The sequence below is a fragment of the Carassius gibelio genome, chromosome B14 (genome assembly GCF_023724105.1).
Source record: "Carassius gibelio isolate Cgi1373 ecotype wild population from Czech Republic chromosome B14, carGib1.2-hapl.c, whole genome shotgun sequence".
NCBI classification, from domain to species: domain Eukaryota; kingdom Metazoa; phylum Chordata; class Actinopteri; order Cypriniformes; family Cyprinidae; genus Carassius; species Carassius gibelio.
The window spans coordinates 10,448,763-10,476,481 of NC_068409.1; the positions used below are offsets into that span (position 1 = coordinate 10,448,763).

General features: G+C 36.1%; 1 protein-coding gene across 3 annotated transcripts; it reads right to left on the reverse strand.

Moving 5' to 3' along the window:
* On the reverse strand, positions 1-25,931 carry sec24b (SEC24 homolog B, COPII coat complex component). 3 transcript variants are annotated; one of them, XM_052574610.1, is made up of 24 exons: positions 25,823-25,931; positions 23,652-24,254; positions 23,399-23,545; positions 21,018-21,128; positions 12,972-13,055; positions 12,720-12,883; positions 12,457-12,641; positions 12,229-12,331; positions 11,812-11,938; positions 11,395-11,504; positions 11,200-11,312; positions 11,000-11,118; positions 10,231-10,286; positions 9,841-10,047; positions 8,971-9,094; positions 8,719-8,877; positions 8,410-8,583; positions 8,194-8,304; positions 7,784-7,959; positions 7,428-7,565; positions 6,092-6,196; positions 5,890-5,982; positions 3,866-3,969; positions 1-1,001 (listed from the first exon to the last, which is right to left on the reverse strand). In XM_052574610.1, exons 2-24 carry the CDS (start codon positions 24,241-24,243, stop codon positions 887-889), a joined length of 3,417 nt encoding a protein of 1,138 aa, XP_052430570.1. In that variant the 5' UTR covers positions 24,244-24,254; positions 25,823-25,931; the 3' UTR covers positions 1-886. The 3 variants fall into 3 exon arrangements, with proteins under 3 accessions (XP_052430570.1, XP_052430569.1, XP_052430571.1); XM_052574609.1 differs by having other exon boundaries at positions 25,693-25,923; XM_052574611.1 differs by lacking the exon at positions 21,018-21,128 and having other exon boundaries at positions 25,693-25,922.
* Between the last annotated feature and the right edge of the window lie 1,788 nt (positions 25,932-27,719).

Below are 27,719 nucleotides of genomic sequence, written 5' to 3' on the forward strand. Positions count from 1 at the left end.
TAGAATTATCATTTAATTTTATTCAATAAGCTTGTCATAAATTAAAGCACATTAAAATATTATTTTTTTGTGTGTTCAGAGTTACAAAGTAGATAGCAACATTTGTTGGTGGCCTGATCCATTTTCTCAAAGAAAACAAAGCGTTGCCAGCGAGGAACTTCGTAGCCTCATTGAACGGTTTCAAGCAGCTGATGTTGAGAAGATGAGAGAAGTTGAGCAGCCACTGCTGAGTCGATGCTGGATGAAGACAGATGAATTATTACACGATCACGATGGACAGGGTTTCACAAGCCATATTACATAAGGACAGGAGGCATTGGGACAGGGGAAGTGTCAGGAGGAGAACAAAAGGAGCAAATAAAGAAAACATAAAAGCACAAAAGTGTTTTAGAGTGAATAATATGCAACAAAGAACTCTGCATGATTTGCATGTATTAAAACCTGAAATACATGCTTACAATGATTCTGACAATGGAAACAAACACAATATTAGCTACAGGAAAATGAACACCAAAAATGTTCTTCGCTGCATCTGGCTAATCATGATGATGGCTAAATATGAAAGGGGAGTAAGCAGATGGGAATGATTGAAAACAGCTTGTTCAGTGTCTCTATGTGCAAGTCGAGTCCACAACATTTCATCTTTGTCCTCTGTGCTCTCTTTTGTTGCCATAATAGTCCAATAATTATTGACTTTTTAACTTATTTTATCCTTAATTGTCTTTAAACACTCCCGCACAAAGCCACAGGCTTTGATTGGCTGGTGGTGCCAGGGGGCGTGTCTCTGCCTCTCTGCGGTCCAATCAAAGAGCTCCCTTGCTATAGTTGAGCCGCGGAACAGAAGCTAGCCTTAAACCTGGGGCCGGTTCTATGGGGTTCCTCCATTCTACTTCGACATCTGCTGCTGAATGTGAAGCAAGAACTCGTAATAAGAGAAGGCAGATTCAGTGCGGTCCTCCACGAGGTGCTGGAAAAAACTGGTCTTGGTCGAGGCATCGTCCCTTAAAGAAAAACAAGAATTGCATGAGGATTAAAGTCAACATGAAATCATCACTGGCCCTAATTTACTGTGAATGATTTATCTGTGCATGTGTCTTCCAATATTTCATCAAAATATTATTTATATATAAAATGATTTCAATTGCTGGTCTTTGAAAGGACAGTCAATCCAATTAAATAAATTCAAATAAAAGCGTTCATTTAAGAAGATATTTTTAAGAATTCTGGTAACCAAACAGTTTTGGGTCCCACTGACTTCCATAGTATAGACAAAAAAATTATTTAAAAAAATCACTTCATTACAATGAAAATGGAAAACATAAGAATAAAAGCTAATTTTCAAAGTATTTATAAATATCAGAATAGCGGAAAATACTATATTAACACTATGCATTATAAAAAACAAAAATAAGTTGGGATTATGACTGGAATGTTTTTTTTTTTTTAATTCCTTTACATAATAATAATAAACTGAGTTGCCTGGTTAAACAAATGTAAATAATTACAGTAATTATACACATCCAAAATGTACAAATCTAATGCAACTGAAAGAAGACCGTCCAAAATCCATATTTGGATAGCTTCATGAATCCAGCTAACAAATTATATATATATACAGCTTGCCACAGCATGCAGTCCAAAATAAAGATGTGAGAAGAGAGAGAAGCATGGCTTTGAAATCACGTAGTGATGTCTGGGTTATCCACATGCATATCTGAATATTCTAATATAGGATGTGTTGGGATATTAACATTTACAGTATTGTTCAAAATAATAGCAGTACAATGTGACTAACCAGAATAATCAAGGTTTTTAGTATATTTTTTATTGCTACGTGGCAAACAAGTTACCAGTAGGTTCAGTAGATTCTCAGAAAACAAATGAGACCCAGCATTCATGATATGCACGCTCTTAAGGCTGTGCAATTGGGCAATTAGTTGAAAGGGGTGTGTTCAAAAAAATAGCAGTGTCTACCTTTGACTGTCCAAACTCAAAACTATTTTGTACAAAAAAAATTTTTTCTGGGATTTAGCAATCCTGTGAATCACTAAACTAATATTTAGTTGTATGACCACAGTTTTTTAAAACTGCTTGACATCTGTGTGGCATGGAGTCAACCAACTTGTGGCACCTCTCAGCTGTTATTCCACTCCATGATTCTTTAACAACATTCCACAATTCATTCACATTTCTTGGTTTTGCTTCAGAAACAGCATTTTTGATATCACCCCACAAGTTCTCAATTGGATTAAGGTCTGGAGATTGGGCTGGCCACTCCATAACATTAATTTTGTTGGTTTGGAACCAAGACTTTGCCCGTTTACTAGTGTGTTTTGGGTCATTGTCTTGTTGAAACAACCATTTCAAGGGCATGTCCTCTTCAGCATAGGGCAACATCTTCAAGTATTTTAACATATGCAAACTGATCCATGATCCCTGGAAGCTTCACTGTCTTCACTGTGTACTGTGGCTTGAATTCAGAGTTTGGGGGTCGTCTCACAAACTGCCTGTGGCCCTTGAACCCAAAGAGAACAATTTTACTCTCATCAGTCCACAAAATGTTCCTCCATTTCTCTTTAGGCCAGTTGATGTGTTCTTTGGCAAATTGTAACCTCTTCTGCACATGCCTTTTTTTTAACAGAGGGACTTTGCGGGGGATTCTTGAAAATAGATTAGCTTCACACAGACGTCTTCTAACTGTCACAGTACTTACAGGTAACTCCAGACTGTCTTTGATCATCCTGGAGGTGATCATTGGCTGAGCCTTTGCCATTCTGGTTATTCTTCTATCCATTTTGATGGTTGTCTTCCGTTTTCTTCCACGTCTCTCTGGTTTGCTCTCCATTTTAAGGCATTGGAGATCATTTTAGCTGAACAGCCTATCATTTTTTGCACCTCTTTATAGGTTTTCCCCTCTCTAATCAACTTTTTAATCAAAGTACGCTGTTCTTCTGAACAATGTCTTGAACGACCCATTTTCATCAGCTTTCAAATGCATGTTCAACAAGTGTTGGCTTCATCCTTAAATAGGGGCCACCTGATTCACACCTGTTTCTTCACAAAATTGATGACCTCAGTGATTGAATGCCACACTGCTATTTTTTTGAACACACCCCTTTCAACTAATTCAACTAATTGCCCAATTGCACAGCCTTAAGAGCGTGCATATCATGAATGCTGGGTCTCATTTGTTTTCTGAGAATCTACTGAACCTACTGGTAACTTGTTTGCCACGTAGCAATAAAAAAATATACGAAAAACCTTGATTATTCTGGTTAGTCACATTGTACTGCTATTATTTTGAACAATACTGTATCTACATGCTGAAGGCAATGAATATTACCAGTGTTTAGTTTCATGCTCAAATGCAATGCCTGAAGTTATTTGAGATCGTCATATTGCTTTTAGATGTTTCATTTTTTAAAATACTAATGTTATAATAACAACAACATCACCTAGCCTACATTGACCACCTGCATTAAATGAAGAAAAATCCTGGAATTTTTCCCTCCAAAACTCATCGGCTGATGAAACACAACATCTACATCTTAGAAGACGTGGGGGCGAGTAAATAATCAGGAAATGTCATTTTTGGGTGAAGTATTACTTAAAAAATGCGAGAAATGTTGGTGGGCTCTTTTAAAACATGGATTTCAAAACCATGCAACATCCAAAAAAAACTTTCGAAGGAATGCAACTCCCACAGTGAGAGGAGGCAGTCTGTGATAGCTGAAAAACACACCATCCTCCCTCAGGAACATTATGCTGCCCTGTAACTATGAATAACAGCGGCGGAAAGGGAGAGATACAGAGATTGGGAAAGAAAGCTGAATGGGTTTAGGAGAAACAGAGAGAGCAGACATACTTGACCACATGAAAAGCAGGAAGGAAGGTTCTAGACTCCAGCAGCCAAGAAATGAATGCTCGAGTTCGCTCTGAATACGTCGTCTGCAGCTCAGGGATCTCAGTCTGGAAAACAACAACAACAAACGGGTTTTCTATTAATCCCAAAATTATTTCTGCGTTTGTCAATAAGATGAAAGCTAAAGCACTTTTGAGTGGCAAAAAAAAAAAACAGATTAAATGATTTACAGATTAAATGAATTATATTTTATTATATTTAAAATTCATGACTCTGTTTGATTACCACCGTTATGATATGTATTAAATCTTAAAAAAAATTTTTAACACACAACAGAATTTTTGAAATAAATCATTTATTTGTTGTGAAACTTATCGTAAAAAGTTTAGTATGGACTAAAGTTTTTATGGACACCTTCCTTCTTTCTTGTTTGTTGTTTGTTGCTTAAAGGATAAAAAAAAAAAAAAAAAAAAAAAAAAAAAAAACGGAAATCGGTATCGGAATCGGCCAGTTTGCTTGTAAAAAAATCAGTATCGGAATCGGCCATGAAAAATCATGATCGGTGCATCCCTAAATGGAATCCATACAAACAAAAACACAGAATTACTTAATAAATAAAATGGAAACTCCATAGGGCCCCAAAAACATAACTACAATTTATTAAAAATGTATGGTAAGTTAATTCTATAAATTACAAATGACACTTTTGGTAACTAACATTAAATGTATTATTTAATAATAAAAAAAAATACAATTAATAAAATTAATATAGAATCAAGTCCAGAAAAAAAAAAAGAAAAATTGGATTTGGGTAAAAATACAACTGATTTCATAGGGCCCTAAAAAAATTTTTTTTATACCTCATAATAAACTGTTAATTATATAAGTGAATGTTTTTTTTTTATTAATTAGACATGGTTTTTTATTACCAACATTAAAATGGAATTCAGAAAAATGTAAACAATAAAAACAAACACATGGAGTACAGAAAAATCAAGTTAAATTTGTGGGGACAATAACCTGATATCTAAGTAACATTCAGATGTTTAGGACAGTGGTTTTTGTTTTGAAGCTGGAGTGAATTATGTGAGGTTTAGATCATTTAGAGAAAAGATACATGGCCCTCAATCCCCTCCAGGGTGAGATAATCTCAACCGACAGTGACGCCTTCCAAAATGAAAAACAAATGAGCTGAATGAGAGACAAACTTTAGTTGATGTTCTAATGCTGATCAGAAGCAGCTTCTGTCTTTCATAACATGGAGATTCTGATCATATGAGCACAGAGTTTGAGAAACACGAGCCAATGTGTGTCTGCGGCAGGAATGCTGTTTCAGCACGCAAGAGGCCATAGTCTATAAATCACTTCCCTGATGTTTCAACAACAACAAAAAAAGGCAACAAAAACAGTTTTTTTTTTTAATTATTTTTTAGTATCATTGATATACTGTTATAGTTTTGGAAATATTTAGAATACATTTTTTTTTTATATTTTCTATTAATAATTTAAATTTGAGTGATTTTGTCATTACGTTTTTTTTTTTTTTATTAAGCTTTAGTTTATTTAGGTTTACATTTTTAAGTACCTGCATATTATTTTATCTCTGTTAATTTTGATTTAATTTCAAGTAATGATTTTTTTTTTTAGGTTTTAGTTTAGGATAGTAATCTTTTCTTGTTTCTGACCCTTGAAATTAAACTGGTTGTTTGTGCTCCTTTGCTTTTCAGACGCATATGAATAAATGAGCTCTGCTATGACTTCAGTTCAAGCAGTCATTCATTAAGTCACTTAATATTAATAATGTGTGAATAGGTCGTACCTTTATAATGTCTAACTATGTAAGAGACTTTATGCTAATATGCTTGTGTTTGTGACATCAATGCAATGTGATTCCTGAAAATGTCATTTTGGCAGCTTTTTCAAAAGAGCAAGAAAACCCTGTTCCTCAGGATAAATATGATACGTCACCTTTAAAACAACAGGGTGAAAGACAATACTTACACAATACAATACACATACACACTCACCATGTTGGACGGTAAGGATGCATAATTTTGGAAGCCCAACACGTCACGTATGAATGTCTCATTACAGCCCTTCCCCACCCACAAATACATCACCTACAGAGCAGAGGGCAGAAACCACAGTGTAGAATTAATTAGAGAAGCTGTTGTAACACAGCATTGCTCTCTCCAGATAACTGATGTGGTTTTGTGCAGTAATGCTTACGCTGCCACAGTCCAAGAGGAAAGCCCCCTCTCTGGTGAGTTTCTCTGCAGTGAGCTGAAGTAAGGGAGGCTGAGGAATCACAGAGTCATTCAGGTGCAGCGCCGCCTACAGGACAGATATCACAGCAATTTAGTCTTCCCATCCCACACTTCAACATTATTGCCTACTTTTTTAAAAACAGGCTGTGTTATGTTTTTGTTTGTTTGTTGTAGTGCCACAATACAACTACAATTTAAGACTGAAAAAGATGTACAACAAAATGTTAGTAAATGTGTGTAAAAAAAAAAAAAAAAAAAAAAAATTATATATATAACTTTGTAAATGCCAGAAAATGATTACAGTTGGAAAAGTAAATCTATACTAACATCTGTTTAGGTTTTAAAGTGGGGTTGCACAATTAATTGAAATAAATCCAAAATCATGATTTAGGTCAAATAATCTTCTCAAACTGTATTGAGAAGCACTTATAAACTGATTGTTGACAACTAAAGAGACACTTTAAAGGCTTCCTGCAGTTTTCCACCAAAAAAATTGATAAAATAAATGCTTGATGGTTTAACATTTGAAAATTAACAATTTAAGATAAACAGTACTATAACTTATTAAAAATAAATTACTTGTATAATAACAAAAAAGTAATAAAACTAAATATGATTTGTTATATATTATCTAATACTTATATAATATATATATATATATATATATATATATATATATATATATATATATATATATATATATATATATATATATATATATATATATATATATTACTGCCGCATATTATAATAGTAAATAATACAATAGTAAACAATAGCAACAATGTACACTACAATAATTTATATTATTGTCATACTGATAAACCAATCAAAATATTTTTGGCCAAAAATATTTTGGCTAACACTTTGTTAATAATAATAAATGCATTAACAGCAATTAACCAATGAGAAATTAATTTGTTTCGGTATTTATTAATCTTTGTTAGTTAATAAAAATACAGGTGTTCGTCATTAGTTCATGTTATCTCATGCCCATTATCTAACGTAAACACACACAACATATGATTTTAATAATATATTGGTAAATGTTCAAATTAGGATTAACAGACTAATAAGTGCTTTTCATTGTAAAGTTTTTTTTAAATCACACACCAATTTACAGAAAACTAATAATACTGTCACTAATTAAAGGGCCAGCGCTCCCTAAAATAACCTGGGATTAAACCTGCTGCTCAAAGGCTCAATGGCAACAGATGGTGGTAAGGAATATTAATCAGTAGGGATGGACTCTACAATCCTGCGTCATTATATTCCACACCCGTATGAATGTGTGTTACCTGTTCGGTCATGTTGTCGATGCGGTAGAGGTCTGGATGAACCATGCGCATGATCTGCTGCAGTGGCTGGCTCTTTAACTCACACATGGAAAACACTCGCTCATCCAGACGGGTGCTGGTGCCGGTTCGCAGAGCTTTCTGAACGACCAAACACGCGACATATGAAGTATATCAAATGATTAACAGATGAATAAAACAATTTACATTCTGACATTACACATTCTGGAGAATGCAGTGACAAATTTTGCCTTGAACTTTTCCTCTTAAGAAACCGATTTGATCCTTTGAATGGTTTTTGAATTACATGTGGTTAGTAAGGGAATCACTTGTGGCGTATGTGCATTCAGCGCCCCCACCTGTTTGAGCAGAGCAAGTACATATAGAGGGAAGAGACGCAGGGCGGCAGGGGCGATCAGACCGGAGGGCTGGATGTTTGAGCCGTTAGCACGATATGCCGTTAAACAATCCACCACGGCATTAACTAACGCATCTCTGGCATCAGACAGACTGGAGGAGATGGAGCGATCGATAGCTGCGAACAGAGACAGAGATGATGTTTCCGCTTTTCAATGATGAAAACACAACTAAATTGCTCAAATTTGCTACTAAATGATGGAGAAATAAAAGCGCAACAAATTTAAATGATCATTTGATCACATCTGTGCAACGCGTCAGAAAACATCATCATACTAGCAACAGGACACTCTGCACAATATATTGACGTAATATACTGCACTAAAAATGTCAATGTGTTTCTTCTGCTCACCCATGTTGGCCAGAAGGCATGAGATGGCCTGGCTATCAGCTCCAGCAAACACTTCACTCAACTGACTGACCACCGGCAGACACAGAGTGTGCACTCGGATTCGACGTTTACCTGTCAATCATAAATGCATACCAATCTTTTTCAGTTTGTGGGAGTGGTCTGATGTTGTAAACATGTCAAAATGGATTAGTATAACTCCAAAAAATGCTTGATTACCTTTACTGGATGTGTAAAGAAGAGCAGCCTGAAAACAAGCGAGCGAAGTATCAGCTAAACTCTCCTCGATTGACATCTGCACAGCAAAACCAGAGTCTGGGTTCACGTTGGCCAGAGAGAGCAAATCAGTGGAGCGTACAAAGAAGTTGCCATGGAAAGTGTGGATGGACAAGCCTGTTGACCAATCAGAGAAAGTGTCATTAAAAAAAAAAGACATGAAATCACAAGGACCTGCGGATACTGGTTAATGGAAGTGTCAATCATAGCAACTGTGGCACAGAATTAGCCGGTGTAACTCCGCCCCCTCACCTTTGGTGCACCTGATCCTCATTACAGCTTCAAACCCGATCTTTCTGGTGAGATATCGCTGCAGATCTTTCTGGAATTTCTGGGTCTGTGCGGGATTGTGAACATGATGGAAGGACGGGTAGTAAAAGACACTGCCGGCTGAGTATTTGGACACACATGCTGCACAAGAAGAAAAAAAAGTTTGTTTCACAACTTTAAGGCACATATAACTAAGAGCTGGGAAAAAACCCCATTAAGAGTGTGCATGTGTACCTAAAGAAGCCAGGTCTGAGTACTGGGAGCTCAGTAAGAACAGATCCACTCCGATCTGCTGTCCAGAACAGTCAAGAGCAAGTTTCTTGTAAAAGTCTGTAGCAGGACCCAAGTGCAGGACATTCTGAACACAAACAAGCAAACAAAACACTCAAAATGCTGAACATTCACTGAAACATAATTATCTGCCAAACATAAATGCATGATATTAACTGAGTGTAAGGGAGAACAGCCCCAAATTTAGCCTTTGCAGCACTCACAGTTAATGGAATGATAAACTTTTGAGTTTAACAGTTCAATAATCACATAAGACCAATCCTGTTTTTTTGTCCCCAAAATATAAGGCCCATTAAAGGAATAGTTCACTTATTTTAACGATGTCCCTACTACGTTTCTGAGCCTTCAACATGATAGTTCCCTTAGTGTCTATGGAGGATCAGAAAGCTCTCAGATTTCATCAAAAACATCTTAATTTGTGTTCCCAACATGAACAAAGGTCTTACAAGGTTTGGAACGACACGACGGTGAGTAATTACATGACAGAACTTTCATTTTTGGGTGAACTATCCCTTTAAGACTTTTGCTATACTATTTATGACTTGTTTAGCAATTTCAGTTTGTACAAACTATATTTAGGACTTTTTTTAAAAGACTTTTAAAGAAACTCTGAATATTTATAGCCAGAATATTTATGAAGTCATGACTTTAACAACTTGCTAAAGCCAATTTCTATTCTGGCAAATGTTAATTCCTTTATAACTGGTTGAAAAACTTCCCATATTTAAATCACTGAGCATCCACTGATATGAATGGTTGCATTTATGCCTGAACAAGATCTGTTTAAGTTGAATGATGATTCAGGAGTGGTACCTTGGTGCTAGATCTGAGGTTGGGGTCTTCCCGTGACTGCAGGTGTCCAGCGCCGAGGGTGGGCAGCTGGGTCTGAAACACGGACACCCGACCTCCTGTAGGGGACATGAGTTTATACGCTGCCTGCAGAGCCGGACCCAGAGCGCTCTGGGTCTCACGTGTGTGCGTGAACATCCCCGGCAGTGCATTGAGCAGGTCCTTCACCAGCTGTGAGAGTATTCACAAACACACTTTCTGTCAGATAACGCAGCTGCAAAAACGGTGTCACATATCAAAGCTTGTGTGATACAGAGATATGAAGCCGGGAAATGGGAACACAAACACAGCTGACCTCGCACACACAAAGATACAAGGTCTTAAAATACAGAGAAAGAATGATAAGATTCAAACCTCTTTACTCTCTTTGAGATTCACCAGCAGACTGTCGTGTGTGGGGATGAAAACATCTAAGAAAATCACAAAAAAAGTCACTCAATCACTCATCAGATGCAATGAAATGCTCCGTAGGGCTGTTATGAATGCACAATTTAAAAAAGGCAATAAAGTATAGTATATATGTGAAGTATATATGTGAAAACAATGATATATGACCAAATCCTGCAGCAAAAGCAATCATTAGTTGTGAAAAATGTCAGATAACATCAGATACTGTGCATTCAGATCAATAATAATAAACAATTAATATTATAATATTAATATATTCAAAATTAAGTAGAATAATAGAAATACAAAAATTGAATAGACTGCTTAATATATATATATATATATATATATATATATATATATATATATATATATATATATATATATATATATATATATATATATATATATATATACACATACATACACACACACAGAAAATAAATAACAATAGTAATATTCCAGACATAAACTACAAAAAATAGGAATTCAGAAATATAATTGTATAAATATATATTTATATAAATGTACGTGCACATACACACACACTGCTACTCTACTATATTTTTTTTCTAATTTATGTAAAGTTTTGTACAATTTAGGTGTGTAAATGGCTATTATCAATCAAAGTTGGCCAATTTGCATTTCTAAAACTTGATTATTTAGACAAAAGTCAGCCTAAATGTGCAATGTCGGCGAACATACAAGGAAAAGTAAGCGAATCAGACAGAATTACCATCAATATCAGACACCACCAGCATCTGAGGCTGAGAAAGACCCTCCTGCAGGTTATAGAAGTGGACGGTGCTGTCAAACGTCACAAACCCGATGTGTGTACGAGTATCTCCGGGTAACCTGGGAGGGAGACACATACAGCCACCATCACATCTGAGGTGCGGGACAATCAAAAACATTGAATCAGCTGTAATATCTCACTTTTCAAGGTTGTCCAGTAATGACTGGCAAAACACATTCAAGTAGCCTGACTCCACAGCATTGTGGGATACATCCAACAAGAACAGGTACACAGCAGGCTGAGGAGGCCGAAGCTGGAGAGAGAAAGCAAATGTACATTAATGTTCGGGCATAACATTAAAGGTCATTAAGACAGACACACACACACACACTTACCATGTAATCAGAGGAAGCGATGAACTCCACCGTTGAATTCTGGACCTCTGGTCTCTTGTGAGGCTCACCATATGAACGAGTTACAGGGTTATACATGAACTCATCTGGAACTGATCGAGAAGACAATTTATCAGGACATATCCAAACCCTCAAGAACATGTTAATGTGAGAAAACTGTTTATTTTAGATAATTTAATAGTAATTTATGGTACAACTATAACTGTATAACTGTAACAGGCTAAACTAGGGATTTCCAAACTTTTTTTAAGAGTTTTATTTTGACCGTTTTCTTTTTAAACTGTTTCTTTTTAATACGACGTTCTTATGATTTCATTGATTTGCTTCATGAACCCTAGTTTGGGAAACACTAGATCAGACTAACTAAAGACTAAACAAACACAATTGTAAGACTCTTACCATCATTGACTCTGTAACACAGATTACACTTCCACCTGCGCTGATCCAGAAACGAAACGAAAGGGTTTATATACGTCCGACACGAACGACAACGAACTATAGTGTTAGAGGTGATCACTGGTAACTGCTGCAGAGACAAAGAGAGAAAGTTAATGAGGAGATGATTAAACCTGCATTATCATGACCTAATGTTTGTTTCAGTAAAGCTCTAGATTAGACTGTTCTTTTTTATAACTCTTTAATGAATAAAAAGTTCAAATGAACAGCATTTATTTGAAATACACATGCTTGTAATATGTCTTTAATGTCAAGAAAGTTTTAATTAAAAAAATACTTTTAAATGGAAGTGTACATTTATGAACTTCTACATAGCACATCAACCAGACCATGATTTTTATTTGGGCTTTTTGCTCCTACCGTTAAATCTCTGAAGGGATGGAGCAGTAATCCAAGAGGCAGACGAGCTTTGTTCAATAGCGCTTGAGTCTGAGGAATGTTAGTGAGAGTACAGCGAAAAGTGCTGGAAGAGACCGAAAGAGAGAGAAACTGTTAAACAAACCAAGCTGTTTTCTCATTCTGCACCTGTTGTGTGAAACCACAACTCTGACAAACACAAACGGGCGTCATCTCTCTGCTCTTACTTACTCAGGGCTGCAGTTGACCTTGCGCAGGTCATTGCTCAGGTTGGGCTCAGGTGGAGGTGCGCGTTTGGGAGGAAGGATGTTTCTCTCCTGGAGTAGATTCACGGGTCTCAAGGTTTCAGCCTCCTGTTCAGAAACGCCGCCGAGGCCTCCTAACGCTGACGACAGCTCAGACAGCGACGGGAAAGGCTACAAAAACACATACGCAACCATTTTACACACCTCTTCCTGAATGACACACTTTCTGAATCCCAATCTAGTCAATACCTGCGAGTAAGGCTGGTATCCTGGTGGGTTGTACCCTCCGTGAGAGGGGGAGGGGTCTGGTTTGGGGGCGGGGTTTTGTTGGTAAGCAGGATGCACGGTTGGATAATTGTATCCGAAGGGTGGAGCTTGCTTGGCGGGGACACCAGCAGGAGGAGCTGCAAGATCTGGATAAAGAAAGAGAGAAAGCATTAGTGAATCACTCAAGTGCAGATCTGGCATTGAGATGTCTCCGTGAGCATTGTAAGGATGTACCCGAGTAACCGCCGCCCTCCAGAGACTCATAACTGTTAGGAACCGGAGAGGCACTGCCTGTGGTTGTAGAAGAGCTGTCTCCACCTGTGAGAGTTTACAAGCACACAGATGATACACACACACACACACAGGATATACTTTAATGTTAAACAAATATAATTTTGAATGTAAAATATTTAACCATTTAATATAGTGTGTGTGTATATATATATATATATATATATATATATATATATATATATATATATATATATATATATATATATATATATATATATACACACACACACACAGTCGTGGCCAAAAGTTTTGAGAATTACATAAATATTCGATTTCAAAAAGTTTGCTGCTAAACTGCTTTTAGATCTCGGTTTCAGTTGCTTCTGTGATGTACTGAAATATAAGCACAAGCACATCATATGTTTCAAAGGCTTTTATCAACAATTACATGACATTTATGCAAAGAGTCAGTATTTGCAGTGTTGGCCCTTCTTTTTCAGGACCTGTGCAATTCGACTGGGCATGCTCTCAATCAACTTCTGGGCCAAATCCTGACTGATAGCAACCCATTCTTTCATAATCACTTCTTGGAGTTTGTTAGAATTAGTGGGTTTTTGTTTGTCCACCCGCCTCTTGAGGATTGACCACAAGTTCTCAATGGGATTAAGATCTGGCGAGTTTCCAGGCCATGGACCCAAAATGTCAAAATTCTGGTCCCCGAGCCACTTAGTTATCACTTTTGGCATGGTGCTCCATCGTGCTGGAAAATGCATTGTTCTTCACCAAACTGTTGTTGGATTGTTGGAAGAAGTTGCTGTTGGAGGGTGTTTTGGTACCATTCTTTATTCATGGCTGTGTTTTTGGGCAGAATTGTGAGTGAGTCCACTCCCTTGGATGAGAAGCAACCCCACACATGAATGGTGTCAGGATGCTTTACTGTTGGCATGACACAGGACTGATGGTAGTGCTCACCATTTCTTCTCCGGACAAGCCTTTTTGCAGATGCCCCAATCAATCGGAAAGGGGCTTCATCGGAGAATATGACTTTGCCCCAGTCCCCAGCAGTCCATTCACTATACTTTCTGCAGAAGATCAATCTGTCCCTGATGTTTTTTTTGGAGAGAAGTGGCTTCTTTGCTGCCCTTCTTGACACCAGGCCATCTTCCAAAAGTCTTGGCCTTACTGTTTGTGCAGATGCGCTCGCACCTGCCTGCTGCCATTCCTGAGCAAGCTCTGCACTGGTGGCACTCCAATCCCGCAACTGAATCCTCTATAGGAGACGATCCTGGCGCTTGCTGGACTTTCTTGGACGCCCTGAAGCCTTCTTTACAAGAATTGAACCTCTTTCCTTGAAGTTCTTGATGAACCTATAAATTGTTGATTTAGGTGCAATCTTAGTATCCTTGCCTGTATATATATTTTAGAGATGCACCGGTTGGCCGGCCATAAATCGGAACGGGACGGTTTTTACTTAAAATACAAGATCAGCAATCGCTATGTCATTGTGTGGAAGTATTTCGAAATCTGTGTGCAGGACACGGGCAGCAGTTCAGCACTGGAATTACAGAGCTACACGTCTGAATCAAGCAATCAGCCATTGGTGTACTAACGCACAAATAAGAGTCCCTTTCCATGCGCGAGCATACTGTACCTGTTCACGGCCTCCACAAGCGTAGACAGTGAAGGGATGTTCAGGTCAACTTCTCGTGTGTTGGATAAGAAACGGAACGCACTAATCTGTGACAAAACTGGAATGTTTTTTTTTCTTTGTAAAGTAGAACTTGCATACACAACTGAAAAGCCAGAAGTAAATGTCAGTTCTGTATAGAATGATTATGTTTTATTTTACCTTGAAATTCGACTTGATTGATTTAAAAATCTCCTGCTGTAGCACACTGAAAAAAAGTGTTTCAATCATCCAATTAACATTTTTTAGGGTAATGATTCACATCTATACATATATATTTTTTTTTAAACTAGAGACAATAGTTATTTATTTTTCATTGGCTCAAGTAAATAACATGTGAATCATCACCCTAATATTAGTTTTTTCATTGGATGAATGAAACACTTTGCATCTTTGTTTTATTCGCACCAACATTATTTGATTTTAACATTTTGGAATAATGTATTTATATAGCATACTTTTATTTAGTCTTAATGGTAAATACCTTTTTTTTTAAATTTAAAACCAAATGTAAAAACTAAAATACTGAATGCTGATTAAGAAACCTCTTATTGTATGTGTGTTGATTGTGTTGTTTGGACTGTAGAACTATGCAGTTGTTGCCTTTAATTTCATTTAGTTACAGTTAATGTTTTAATTTAAGGCCAGTTCTATGTAGTTTCAACCCAATTCAAAAACAAAGCTAAATGCTGATGTCTGTATCAACTATGTTTGTATTGAATGTAGGCTACTTACTGTGCAGTTACTGCCGTTAATTTCAGATGGTTATTGTTTTCAATAGCCAAAAGCCAATTAAATACCACATAAACATTTTGTTTATGCATACTTTCCTTCTTTCTTGTTTGTTGCTTATAGATAAAAAATAAAAAAAATCTGAAATCGGTATCAGTCAGTTTGCTTGTAAAAAATCTGTATCGGCCAAGAAAAATCATGATCGTGCATCCCTAATATATATATATATATATATAAAATATATCATTAAAACAAAAAATACGATATTATCGCTGAGCATACATATCGCACACACCCTATGTTTAGATTTTTATAATGCATTGCATGTTTGCAGGATAAAAACATGGGTGGATTTTCGCATTGGTCTGAACCCTGAAAAAACTCATTGTAATGAAAATGCTCATTCATTCTCTGCCAGCAGGTGGAGCGTTTGGTAGACGTATGGTAGAAAGCTTCCCCAGTAATGGCAGAACACAAAGCAGCGCAGCACCAGACTTTGAATGTGCAGCACTCATGTTTATTCAGTGAAATCATAACTTTAGCCTTTTTAAGGGTAATCATCACATTCAGCCATATCGCACTTCTGGTCTTTCCGTCAAAAAAATTGAAGACCTCCTGTAATCATAATTAAGAGTTTCTTGTAAAATTTTAGACTTTTTAAGGCCTTAAATTTGATACAACTAAATTTAAGATGCTTTTAGACCAAGCGGAAACTCTGTTTTATAGAATCAGGACTCTTAGAGAAGACGACAATAATCCTCAACAGAGCTTAATTTAACAGTAATCCTCCATAACCCTACTACCGTAACCAGACCAGAGAGAGAGACGGGCCACGATTGGCCAAGCCCTGGTCATCCTGTACTCAATCTGTTACCTCACTGGATCAGCAGCCTGAACTTAAGAACGGATGGAGAATGAAACATCCACCACATAACATTCATTTTTGGTTTGGATGCATGAAGAAAAAATAAAATAAAATAATAATTCACAGTTGCCATTCATCACTGATTGCAGATTTACCACAGAGGAGACGAACAACCAATCAAGAGAAGCAGAACTTCCTTCTGAAACCATCGACAAGGCAAACCCTAGAATAACACAGCAAGAGTCATCCATACAAACCAGAGACTCCCCCTCGAATGTAAGAAGTCCATGAAATGAGCTGTTTCACCAAGCGAGGATGATGAAACCTGATGAATCGGTAGCAGGCTTCGACATGACACATCCAAACTCCCCATGAGAAACACAGCATCCCAACACACAATTCATAATGAACAGCTAAAAATACTATATGCCCACAACACTCTCACAAACTTCTGCATGAAGCAGGAGCAAACAGTCCAGCTCATACAGCAAACCTGGAAAACTCATTTAGATCCGGCCAGGTCTGAATGATGATATTACAGACTGTGCTGCTACAAAACTCAGCCAAAAACATATTTTAAGATAAAAAAAAAAAATGTACTCTTGCATCTTGAGGTATTATATAAAGATACTCACTACTGTCAAAAGTTTAGAATAGTTAAGATTTTAATATTTTTGAAAACGTTCTCTTATGCTCACCAAGGTGGATTTATTTAATAAAAAAATACTGTAAAATTGTTAAATATTACTACTATTTAAAGAAACTTTCTCTCTTGCAATACATTTATAAAATATATATATTCCTGTGAGGATAAAGCTGAATTTTCAGCACTATTACTCCAGTCTTCTGTGTCACATAATTCTTCAGAAATCATTTTAATATGCTGATTTGCAGATTCATTTTTATAAAATTTTTTCCTCGATTATTAACAATAGTTCTTATTTTTGTTGAAAGTTTTTGCTTTTGAATTTGAAGGTTTTGAATTTAAAATAATCTTTTGTAGCATCATAAATGCCTTCAATGTCACTTTTGATTCCTGTAATGCATCCTTGCTAAATATAAGTCATTCTTAAAAATAAAAATAAATTAAAATAAATCTGACATGCCCCAAACTTTGAAATGGCAGTGTAACACCGTTTCCACAAAACGGTATAACTTTAACAAATAGTTATATTTATATAACAAATTTATAGTTATCAACTCATGCATATGATATTTACAAGAGTTTAATATCAAAAGAACCAGAAAAATAAAATGACTTTGCAACATGGCCTAAAAACTAATGCATGTCTATCCTATTAAATAAGAGACTTTCTCTGTGTTCACAGGCTGCTTTGGTCTTAATAAAAAAAAACAAACGTTATCATACGTATCATGATACAGGGGTTGCAATACGATATTTTGCAATACAGTAAGCAAGGCGATATATCGGGATATTTCTTATTTTAGAATAGAATATATTGTAAGGAAAGCTGTAATTAAGAAGACATCATCATATGCAAACCTTAGCACTAAATAAATAAAAATATTTTAACCAGAACACAGTGGGATCTGCATTTGTAATAATCAGTCCCTTTAACATTCAATGTTACTGAACCACTTTTTGTGCAGTATGAGTAAAGGGGGATAAATTAAAGTGCTTGCAGGATCCTTTAATAAAATAAAACAATATAAAAACAAAAGCATGATCTAAAAAAAAAACAAGCATTGTGGATTATAAAGAATATAACACAGTTGGTTTGATACCATTATCTCAAACTAGGGCTGTACAAAAAATTGAATGCGATTTTCATGCACATCTCATCAGTAAAGACGCTCCTGTAATTAGAAGTATATCCCTAGCATGTGCGTTCAGATCAGGGTTGCCAGGTTTTCACAACAAATCCTGCCCAGTTGCTTCTCAAAGCTAGTCCAAAACTAGCCCAATCGTGTTTCTAGGAGGTTCCATGATAAAAATTGCTTCCCGGGGTTAAAATAAGTTTTTTTTTAGCATGGCTGCATTGGTAAAGTTCACATTTTAGGGGCTAAATATCACGTTATTTGTATTGTGGTCGCTTCGACCCGCGAACATGAAAAACAACCACAGCCTTGGCAACACTGGTTGGCATTTACTACACTGAGCCGTAATTCACTGACAATCTACACAAAATCGATGTTAAAATCGCAGGCGATTCTTTGTCGATTTTGAAAACGATTTTGTGTTAGTTGTCTGTAGACTACGGCTCTGTGTAGTAACTGCCGCTCCACCTGAACCTGTGTTGCCAAGTCTGCGGTTGTTTTTCATGTCCGCGGTTTGAAGAAATCCCAATAACGTGATATTTAGCCCCTAAAATGCTAATTTTACCAATGCAACCCTTCCAAAAAATGAATATTTTTACCCCGGGAAGCTATTTTTATCAGGGAGCCTCCTGAAAACACGATTGGGCTAGTTTTGGACTAGTTTTAAGAAGCAACTGGGTACGATTTGTTGTGGAAACCTGGCAACCCTGATCTGAGCGCACGTGCCGGAGATATACTTCTAATTACAGGAGCATCTTTACTGATGAGATGCGCATGAAAATCGGCTTCGATTTTTTGCACAGCCCTACCTCAAACGGTGTCAGTTTAATTAATTTAAGTGGGTACAGTAAATAAAACAGTTGAAAATATGGTTTCAATAATGTATATGAAAGAATAAAGGCAGAATCTGAAAAACTATGCCTTGTGCATTATACTGAATAATATTCTGTATATTTTACAGTTGGTTTGATATCTTCAGATCAAATGGTGTTGTCGCTTAATGGATTTATATTATTGAATACATTAAAAGTTGTACAATTATTATAAAAACTGAGCAATAACAGGGATGTTTTTCTGAACATTTTAGTATTGGTTTTATATTATAATGTCACGTAGTTAAATTGTTTAATTAATTTAAATGGTTCATTGTTAATTTTTTCCCACTAGAAATTAAGCCTTGTGCAACGTAAAGTTATTTTGGGCTCAAAACATAACAGCCTTAAAGAGTTTAATTGACAAAAATAAAACAGAATGTCTAATGAATGTTAAACTAACTTTACCGCCATCAAAAACCGCGACGCAAGCACTGCACCAACTGCATAAGATGCCCCTAAAGTGAGAGAAACTGCAGCCTCGGTTCCTCCGCTCCGCTGAGGCGGCGTCAGTGCAACAGTCCCGCAGTGGACGTTACCACAAAAGCCTGAATGACAGCAGTATTCAGCTCTGTACACCGAAACATGAACTGGAACAAATCTTTCACCCTCCATTACTAGCAGCGAACTACATTAACGCTAACATTAATGGTGTGCTCTTTTACTAGTATTTCCTGTCACTCAGGATTTGTTTAGAGATGAAGACTGCCATCTAGCCATCGGGAAATAAACTCAATACGAAACAAATGCCATGAATCTTGTATGATTTATTATCATTTTTTTAATATTGATATTCCGTTTCTGAGAACTGATACAGTATCGCCAAACAAAATAGCGAAATGAGTATCAATATTTTCTTAGACCCCTAAAAAAAGTGTGTGTGTGTGTGTGTGTGTGTGTGTGCGCATGAGAGTGGGCGTGTGACTCTGACATGAGTTCGTGGGAAGTAGAGACAAATTTCTCATCATTCCCGAAACTGGTTCTGTGAGAAGTGTGTTTTTGGTATCAACAATTGCTGTACTTCAGGTCTGAGGATGAGCATAGAAAAGAGGGACAGGGGAGCGGGGAAGAGATCAGGAGCCTCAGGGGTCCGAATGCTGGCAGGTAGTTTGCATGTTCTTACATGATGTTTTAGGAGTTTGTGTGTGTGTTCACATAAGGGAATTTGCATGTGCATGTAAAAAGGGCATTTCAGGATAGAATGAATGCCCAAATATATATGATATATCCCAAATTCAACCTATGTACAGTGCACTCATGCAAATTGATATATTCTATGTTGTAAAACATAGGTATATTATCACACAACACTGTAAGTTCAACATTATCCTTATATTATTCTTGGAATTTGTGCTCTGCATTTAACTCATTCAAGTGCACACACACAGCAGTAAACACACACTCGGAGCAGGGGAGCAGCTGGTGGTCTACAATCCCTGCTGGACCTGAAACTCAAACCCACAACCTTCGGGGTTATAAGTCCGAATCTCTATCCATATATCTATCCAATGTACATTACATAAGTGTGCACTCAAAACAGGACTGTCTATTTCAACAATTATGAATAAACTAAGAGATAACAACAACGATTTTTAATGTCTCCCTCCCTGACTCATATGACTGAACTACAGAAAGTACATATTAACCTTATTAAACTGGATGCCAACTGTTGATTCATTCTGCATTAATTCATGCATTGTAGAATTTACACCCGGACAATTCAGAGCTATTTATATAAATGCCATATAATTATTTAATTTTAATTATATTTATGCAATATGCTAATAATCCATTTCAAATGTATTTATGCACACTTGAAGTAGCTCTGTGAAGGCTATCAAAAAAGCAAGATGAACACACACCACGAGAACACAGACTGTATGAACGTGTGTGTTTATGGGATTTTGTAGACTTCAAGTGAATGAATAACTGGCAAGAATGAGACATGAATCTCGAGGAGCAGTTAAAGACAGCAGAACGTGTGTACAGTCGTGTGCATTCATTATTTTCAATGAAAGGTGTAGGGATGGAAAAAGATGGATATCTGGGATGGAGGGATGAAGGAAGTGAGAAAGGGAGGTGAGTGGAAGAATGAAAAAGCGAAAGCAGACCTGCTTCCTCATCCTCCTCATCCTCTTCCTCATGGTCAGAACTGGATGAGGAGTGATCGCCCGCGGCCGAGTTTATGGCGTTATTCACCCCACGGTCACCATACAGCAGCCCTGAAATACAGCAACCATCAGAGACAACAGACTGGTTCAGTATTGAGAAAGAAGACAAGAACTGAGCTGGAGTTCTACCCAAATCACACAAGGACACAAGCATCACCCGAAATCTAATGACACATGGTGGAAGAATGGAAAAAAGCACAGGAAGAGACGAATGAGTGAGAAAAGTAAGCAGAATGATATGACAGACTCTCTGTTGACATGTAAGAAACGAGGCACGTTTAGCTACAGAATCATCAGAAGAGGTGAGACCTGTCAGGAATGACACACCAACCATCATAATGAACACTGCAACAACTAATCCATAAATACACATCAATGAAAATTGCTGACAACGTCACTTTACAGAGCTAATACAGCTTTATTTTTTTTGTATGAGGGCAAGATGTAAAGCTGCATGAAATCATGACATTGCTGTGATTTAATTAAACTGTGCATCTGCTCTGAGTTTGGATCACATTAACATGCATTTGGGAGGAAATGTGGACAAGCATCTTCGCGAACTTCTGATAAAAAGCACAACGATTTTGGAAAATAATGTCATTATTTATTTATTAATTAATAGCAATTATTTTTTAAAGCTCTTTATGTTCTGTATTATTCCACAGAGACGTGCTATAAATCCTTGTATAGTATGAGCAACACAATATTAGACAGATTAAACAATTTTTTTTCTTCTGCAGGACAGGCCTATATGTTATGATGAAATTAGGTGATGCATGAATTGATATGAATGACATTTTGAACAACTACAATCACAGTAGCATATAGACTGATTTGTCTAACTTTCAGCGTTGTAAGCATGTAATAATTATGACAACATAAAACACTGACAAATAAGCCTGGTGTAAACATAAATATACAAATCACACACACTAGAATGCAGAAATATAAAAACAAATCTGTTGCTTTACCACATTACTTCAGGTAATTCACTGTAATCAACATATGGAATGCATTTTTTAAACACTGTCTGTTAACTTTAAATAAACTTTAAAGTAAAAAAAAAACAAAAAACGAATTACTAATGTAACATTTTAACAAATTAAAAATAAAATGTAATGACTTTAAATAAATAAGAATATATTAATATTAACTTATTAATGAAATGCACCTTAACACTGTTACTGCTTGAGTAATTTCAATGTGCCGAATTGAAGTACGTTCATATATACACTTTTAAATATTCCATATAAGGCGTGCCTGGGTTGCCAGGTTTTCACAACAAAACCTGCCCATTTGCTACAAAAAAAACCAATCGCGTTTCAAGGGGGGGGTCCAACATTTAAAATCGTGTTCCAGGAGTAAAATAGACTTTTTTTTGGAGGGGTTGTCCAGACCGCAGACTTGGCAACACTGCAGCATGCCAACTTGATGCTTCCTCTGTAAAATAGCTTAGATGTGTTCTACTTAAAGCAGCACTTGCTTTTGACAACATAAAATAAATAAAAAATATTTATTTTCTGATTTTCACTGTAAAAATAAATAAATAAATATATAGAATATGTATGGCTCTCTTAATTTTCAAACATGAATCTATCTTTTATTTGGACATGAAATCACAGGGAGCCCTTAAAGCTTCTCTTTTTTTTGACAACAGCTGGGTTATAAGTAGTTCTGAATGATTAATTGCATTTACAATAATACAGTGATATGAAAAAACGTGGAAGGAAGTGGAATCGCAGCCTCTGTAGTTAAAAAAATAAAAAAAAATTATATTGCGACATTTGCGCAAATGCAATTAATCATTCAGTACTACTTATAACCCAGCTGTTGTCAAAAAAAGAGTAGCTTTAATTTTGTAAAATTATGAAGAAAAAATTTGTTTTATTTTGTTTAATTTATATTTTGTAATAATCATCATCATTCATACTGATATATATAATCATACAATGTTGACCAAATTGTGCAGCTCAGCAAACCCGGAGTTTTTTTTTTAAAGCATCTCATAATTGCAACTGCAATTTTATCAGACAAAATTATAATTTGTTTATTCCCCCCCAAACGCAAACCTGTGTAATAATATTAATAATATTAATAAAATAATATTACACAAGATGTGTAATAAGATGATTTATTTGTATTTTTTTTATAGAATGCTGAATAAATGTCAAATGTATATTATGCAAATAATAGAAAGATAACTTAATCAATATAGATAATCAGCACTACAATAAAAAAGACACGTAATGTCAAAACACAGTCTACTGAAAGAAATGAAACAAACGACTGTTGGTTCACGTGTAAATATGGACTGTTTATACCTGGATGGTGTTGTGGTGAGGAATGCACAGAGGTGCCTGGGGTTCCTGAGGGTGGCCTCTCTTTATCAGGGCCCTGTGAGTTAGGAGGGCCCGTGGCGTAATGATGGCTCATGGGATTGTGGAGGTTTGGGTCATAGTGTTGTTGAACTAGAAATACATCAGATAAGACACAATCAATAAAATTGTTCCAACATTTTACATGTGTTTGACTGTATTCTGTTGCATGAACATACATAATAAAATTCAAACCGACCTGCATTTGATTGGCCGTTGACAGTGGCTGTTTGGCTGAGAGGCGGGGCTCCGTAGCCCGGGTGAGATGGTGTGGGATTGGCCCCGATCCCTTGAGAATATTGTTGCAAAGAACTCTGGGTAGGTGGCGGTGGCATTACTGTAGAAACGGGTGGCTGCCCAGCGGTGGTTTGGGAGGATCTCAGCGTGCCGTACTGGCTGCTCCCAGGGGCTGCTGGGTAAGAAACGATGGGGTACAGCGGGGCGCCGAGGTTGCTGCCACTGGATGCTGGCACCAGGCTGGGCTGTAGCTGCTGAGGTTGGGGTTGAGTTTGAGTTTGCCCCTGTGAGGGGTGACTATAAACCTGTCCATAATATCCAGCGTACGGCGCAGTCTGCTGGAATGGCTGTACCGGGGCGTTTGAGTACTGATGCGTTCCTGGTGCTGGATATGGTGACGGCCCTGAGCTCTTCTGGTAATAGTTCCCACTATAGCCTGAGCTCGAAACTGGGATTTTGCCGGCAGGAGGAGCGCTGTGTCCCGCCACGGTGGGGTAAGCAGCAGGCGGAGCAGAACTATAGTAGCTGGATGCAGGATACATGGCAGGGTACATCTGTCCTGGACCTGGCAAAAACAACAGGGATTTGATTTGTGCTTTCAACATGCAAATCAGATGGAAATATGACACATAATCATTAGACAAATCACATATTTTATACAAATTAACCTGTAAAAAACAACAAGTGAAACCTGCATCAATTTTCATTTCAATTTAAAAATAAGTGACGGTAATAGCACAATACTGAATGATTTCCAAATTATGTATTTATCATATTTATAAACCATATTTACACGTTAACAGGGTTAGTATAGGTAACTAAACTCAGAGATGAATAGCCTTTGTTACTGGAAATAAAATAAACTACTGAAAAAAAAACTGAAAAAAAAAAAAAATATATAAAGCTAAATACCTTTAGTTATAAATATATATATATATAAACATTTCAAAATTTATTTTCATCTAGTTTAACTTAAAGTACTAAAATAGCTAAAACTAAAGACAACATAGACATATAAAAAATAACAATAAAATGACTATAAAATGAAATAAAATGAAAAATTATTTGAGGATAATCCAAATATTAATTAAAACTATAAAATAATATAAACACTGCATGATAATCCATTATACTTTAAATAATAGCATTTTAATATTAAGTATTTTACAAAGATTTCTTCCTGACTTTGACAACATGCACCTGTCACTCCTTATTAAAAAAATCTTAGATGTACATTAGAAAATATTAACCAACCTGTTATTAACGCAGTTTAACGGTAATATTGTCAAAATCATATTAACGTGATATAAAGTACACCTCACATTCTCATAATTTCAAAAATGCTGTATAAAGGTACATTAAAACATGTTTTAAGAAATGAATCCGTAAATGATGGTTATTTGGGAATATTTAGTAAATATTTACCACATTCGGCTAAAATCTGCGCAATTATACGAACTCAGCTTGCAACTAATATAAAACGACATACAATCAAGACAGTGACATATTTAACTTCCCAATTATGGTAAATTAGTCTTAACAGATAATAACTCGGACCTTTTAGCCCCTAAAACAAGAAGAATAACAACTAAGCTAACGTTACCATAACTAACTAGCCGCTAACGGGCTAATGACAGTAACTTAAAACACACCGACTTTAATCCTCATTAAAACACATCTAAACTGTTATATGATTTTAATGACAAGTAAGTTGCAGAAAAATGGTACTGTGATATGTCGCGGTCGAAGTCCCCACATCAAAGACGCAGATGTCAGGTGCTTAACGTTAGCTGAGGCTTAACGTTAGGCTTTTAGCTAAGGTAAATTAGCTAACATATCGTAGCTTTTTAAAGTGGATTCGACTAGAATTTTTAGCATTTAGCAATTCAGTTTAGCCGTTAGCATTTTAGCTCAAACACTTAGCCAGTTATCTTTGCATTTTAATGTGATATTGGAGTTAGCTTTAGCGTGTTAGCTCCGGTGGTTTCGCTTTAATCCCGTACCGTTCTGACACGGCGCCGCTCCGCCTCCGTTTTGAGAGGAACTCATGCTGTAATTATTCACAGACGAGCTCGGATTCGCGTAACCCTGTGTGGACATCTCTATCCGAGCGCTTCGAGAGTATAAACATACACGATGCTGTCACCAGTTGTGGCTCTCCATCGACCTGCGCACAGCTGAGCGGAGGACCGTCTGACTAACAGTGATGATCACGGGCCGGTGCTGAACCCACAGATCGGTAGAGGCGTCACTGACAGCTCTTCAAAATAAAAGTATTAAAAAAATAAAATAAAATAAAATAGAATAAAATTAAATTAAAATATAAACAAACAATGGGAAGCCCCCGGTTTTTTTTGTCCAAACAGGTTTAAAACAAACAGGTGGCTCATTTTGAGAGATTAGATTAGATTTATTTAATTTTTTTTTGTCATTGCACATGTAAGGTACAAGGCAACGAAATGCAGTTATCACCTTATAAGCAATAAGCAGTAAGTACAGAATATACAAGATCTGATCCATCATTACTCGCTGGTAAGGTACTGCATTTAAAAGGAGACCTTTGTGCTTTATTGTTACATCTGTGTACATTTAGTTAAATTTGTGCTGAAAAATATAAATATTAACAGCAACAAATGATCATGTTCTATGCCAGTTTAGTAGAAATTAGTTTGGCTCGGTTCATTGCCATTTTCCCACATTTATAGCGTGTTATACAATACAGATTTGAAATCAACTCCAATTTCAGCTGAAAAGTTGTAAAAGTGAGTATTTCATATCAGAACTAAATATCTATATAGTAGCCTATTGAAAAATTTATGTTTTAGGCGATTATATTTATTTTTTAGTTTATTTAGTTTCAGTTATGTTAGTAACTATTTGGAATAAGTTTCATTTAATATATATTCATTTCAGTAATAATGATATATATATATATATATATATATATATATATATATATATATATATATATATATATATATATATATATATAAAATATGTAATTTTATTATATAATAATTTTATTATATAATTAATATAAGTTTATTTAAGTTAAAGTGATGAGCATCAATTAAGAAATTAATTCAATTAAACAAGGAATTTACTTAGACAAATAAAACAACAAGGCAAGGCAAGTTTATTTATGTAGCACATTTTGTACACAATTGTAAATTAAGAGTGATTTACATAAAAGAAAGTAAAATAATGATGAAAAATATCACGAATAAAACAAGTAATTTAAAAACTTTGAAAATGATTTAAAAAGGTAAAAAATAAAAAATACAGTGCAATCAGTTCGGACATTGCACAGTGCTCATTCAATAAATGCACAGCTAAACAGATAAGTTTTGAGTCTAAAAGTGAGTCTAAAAGAGGCTAATGTTTTGGCACATCTGATCTCTTCTGGAAGCTGATTCCAACTGCAGGCAACATAATACCTAAAAGCAGATTGCCTTTGTTTTGTGTGAACCCTTGGTATTTCTAACAGACTCGATCCTAATGATCTGTGTGGTCTGTTAGGTTTATATTCAGTGAGCATATATGCAATGTATTTCAGTCCTAGGTCATTGAGTGACTTATCGATGAGTAAAAGTACTTTAAAATCCTAAATGTAACTAGAAGCCAGTGTAAGGAGCTGAGGACTGGTGTGATATGCTCAGATTTTCTGGTTCTAGTCAGAATCCTGGCAGCAGCGTTCTGGATGAGCTGCAGCTGTCTAATAGTCTTTTTTGTGAAGGCCGGTGAGGAGCCCATTACAGTAGTCCACCTGCTGGTGATAAAGGCATGAACAAGTTTCTCCAAGTCTTGACTGGAAACAAAACATCTAATTCTTGCAATGATTTTTAAATGATAGTGTGCTGATTTAGTTACTGCTCTGACATGACTACTGAAACTAAGGTCTGTCTCTAGAATCACAGCAAGATTCCTGACTTGATTTTTAGTTGTTTGACCCCTAGAGTCAAGGTATGCATTCACATTGAAGACTTCATCTTTGTTTCCAAATGCAATGACTTCCTTGTTTAACTAAAGA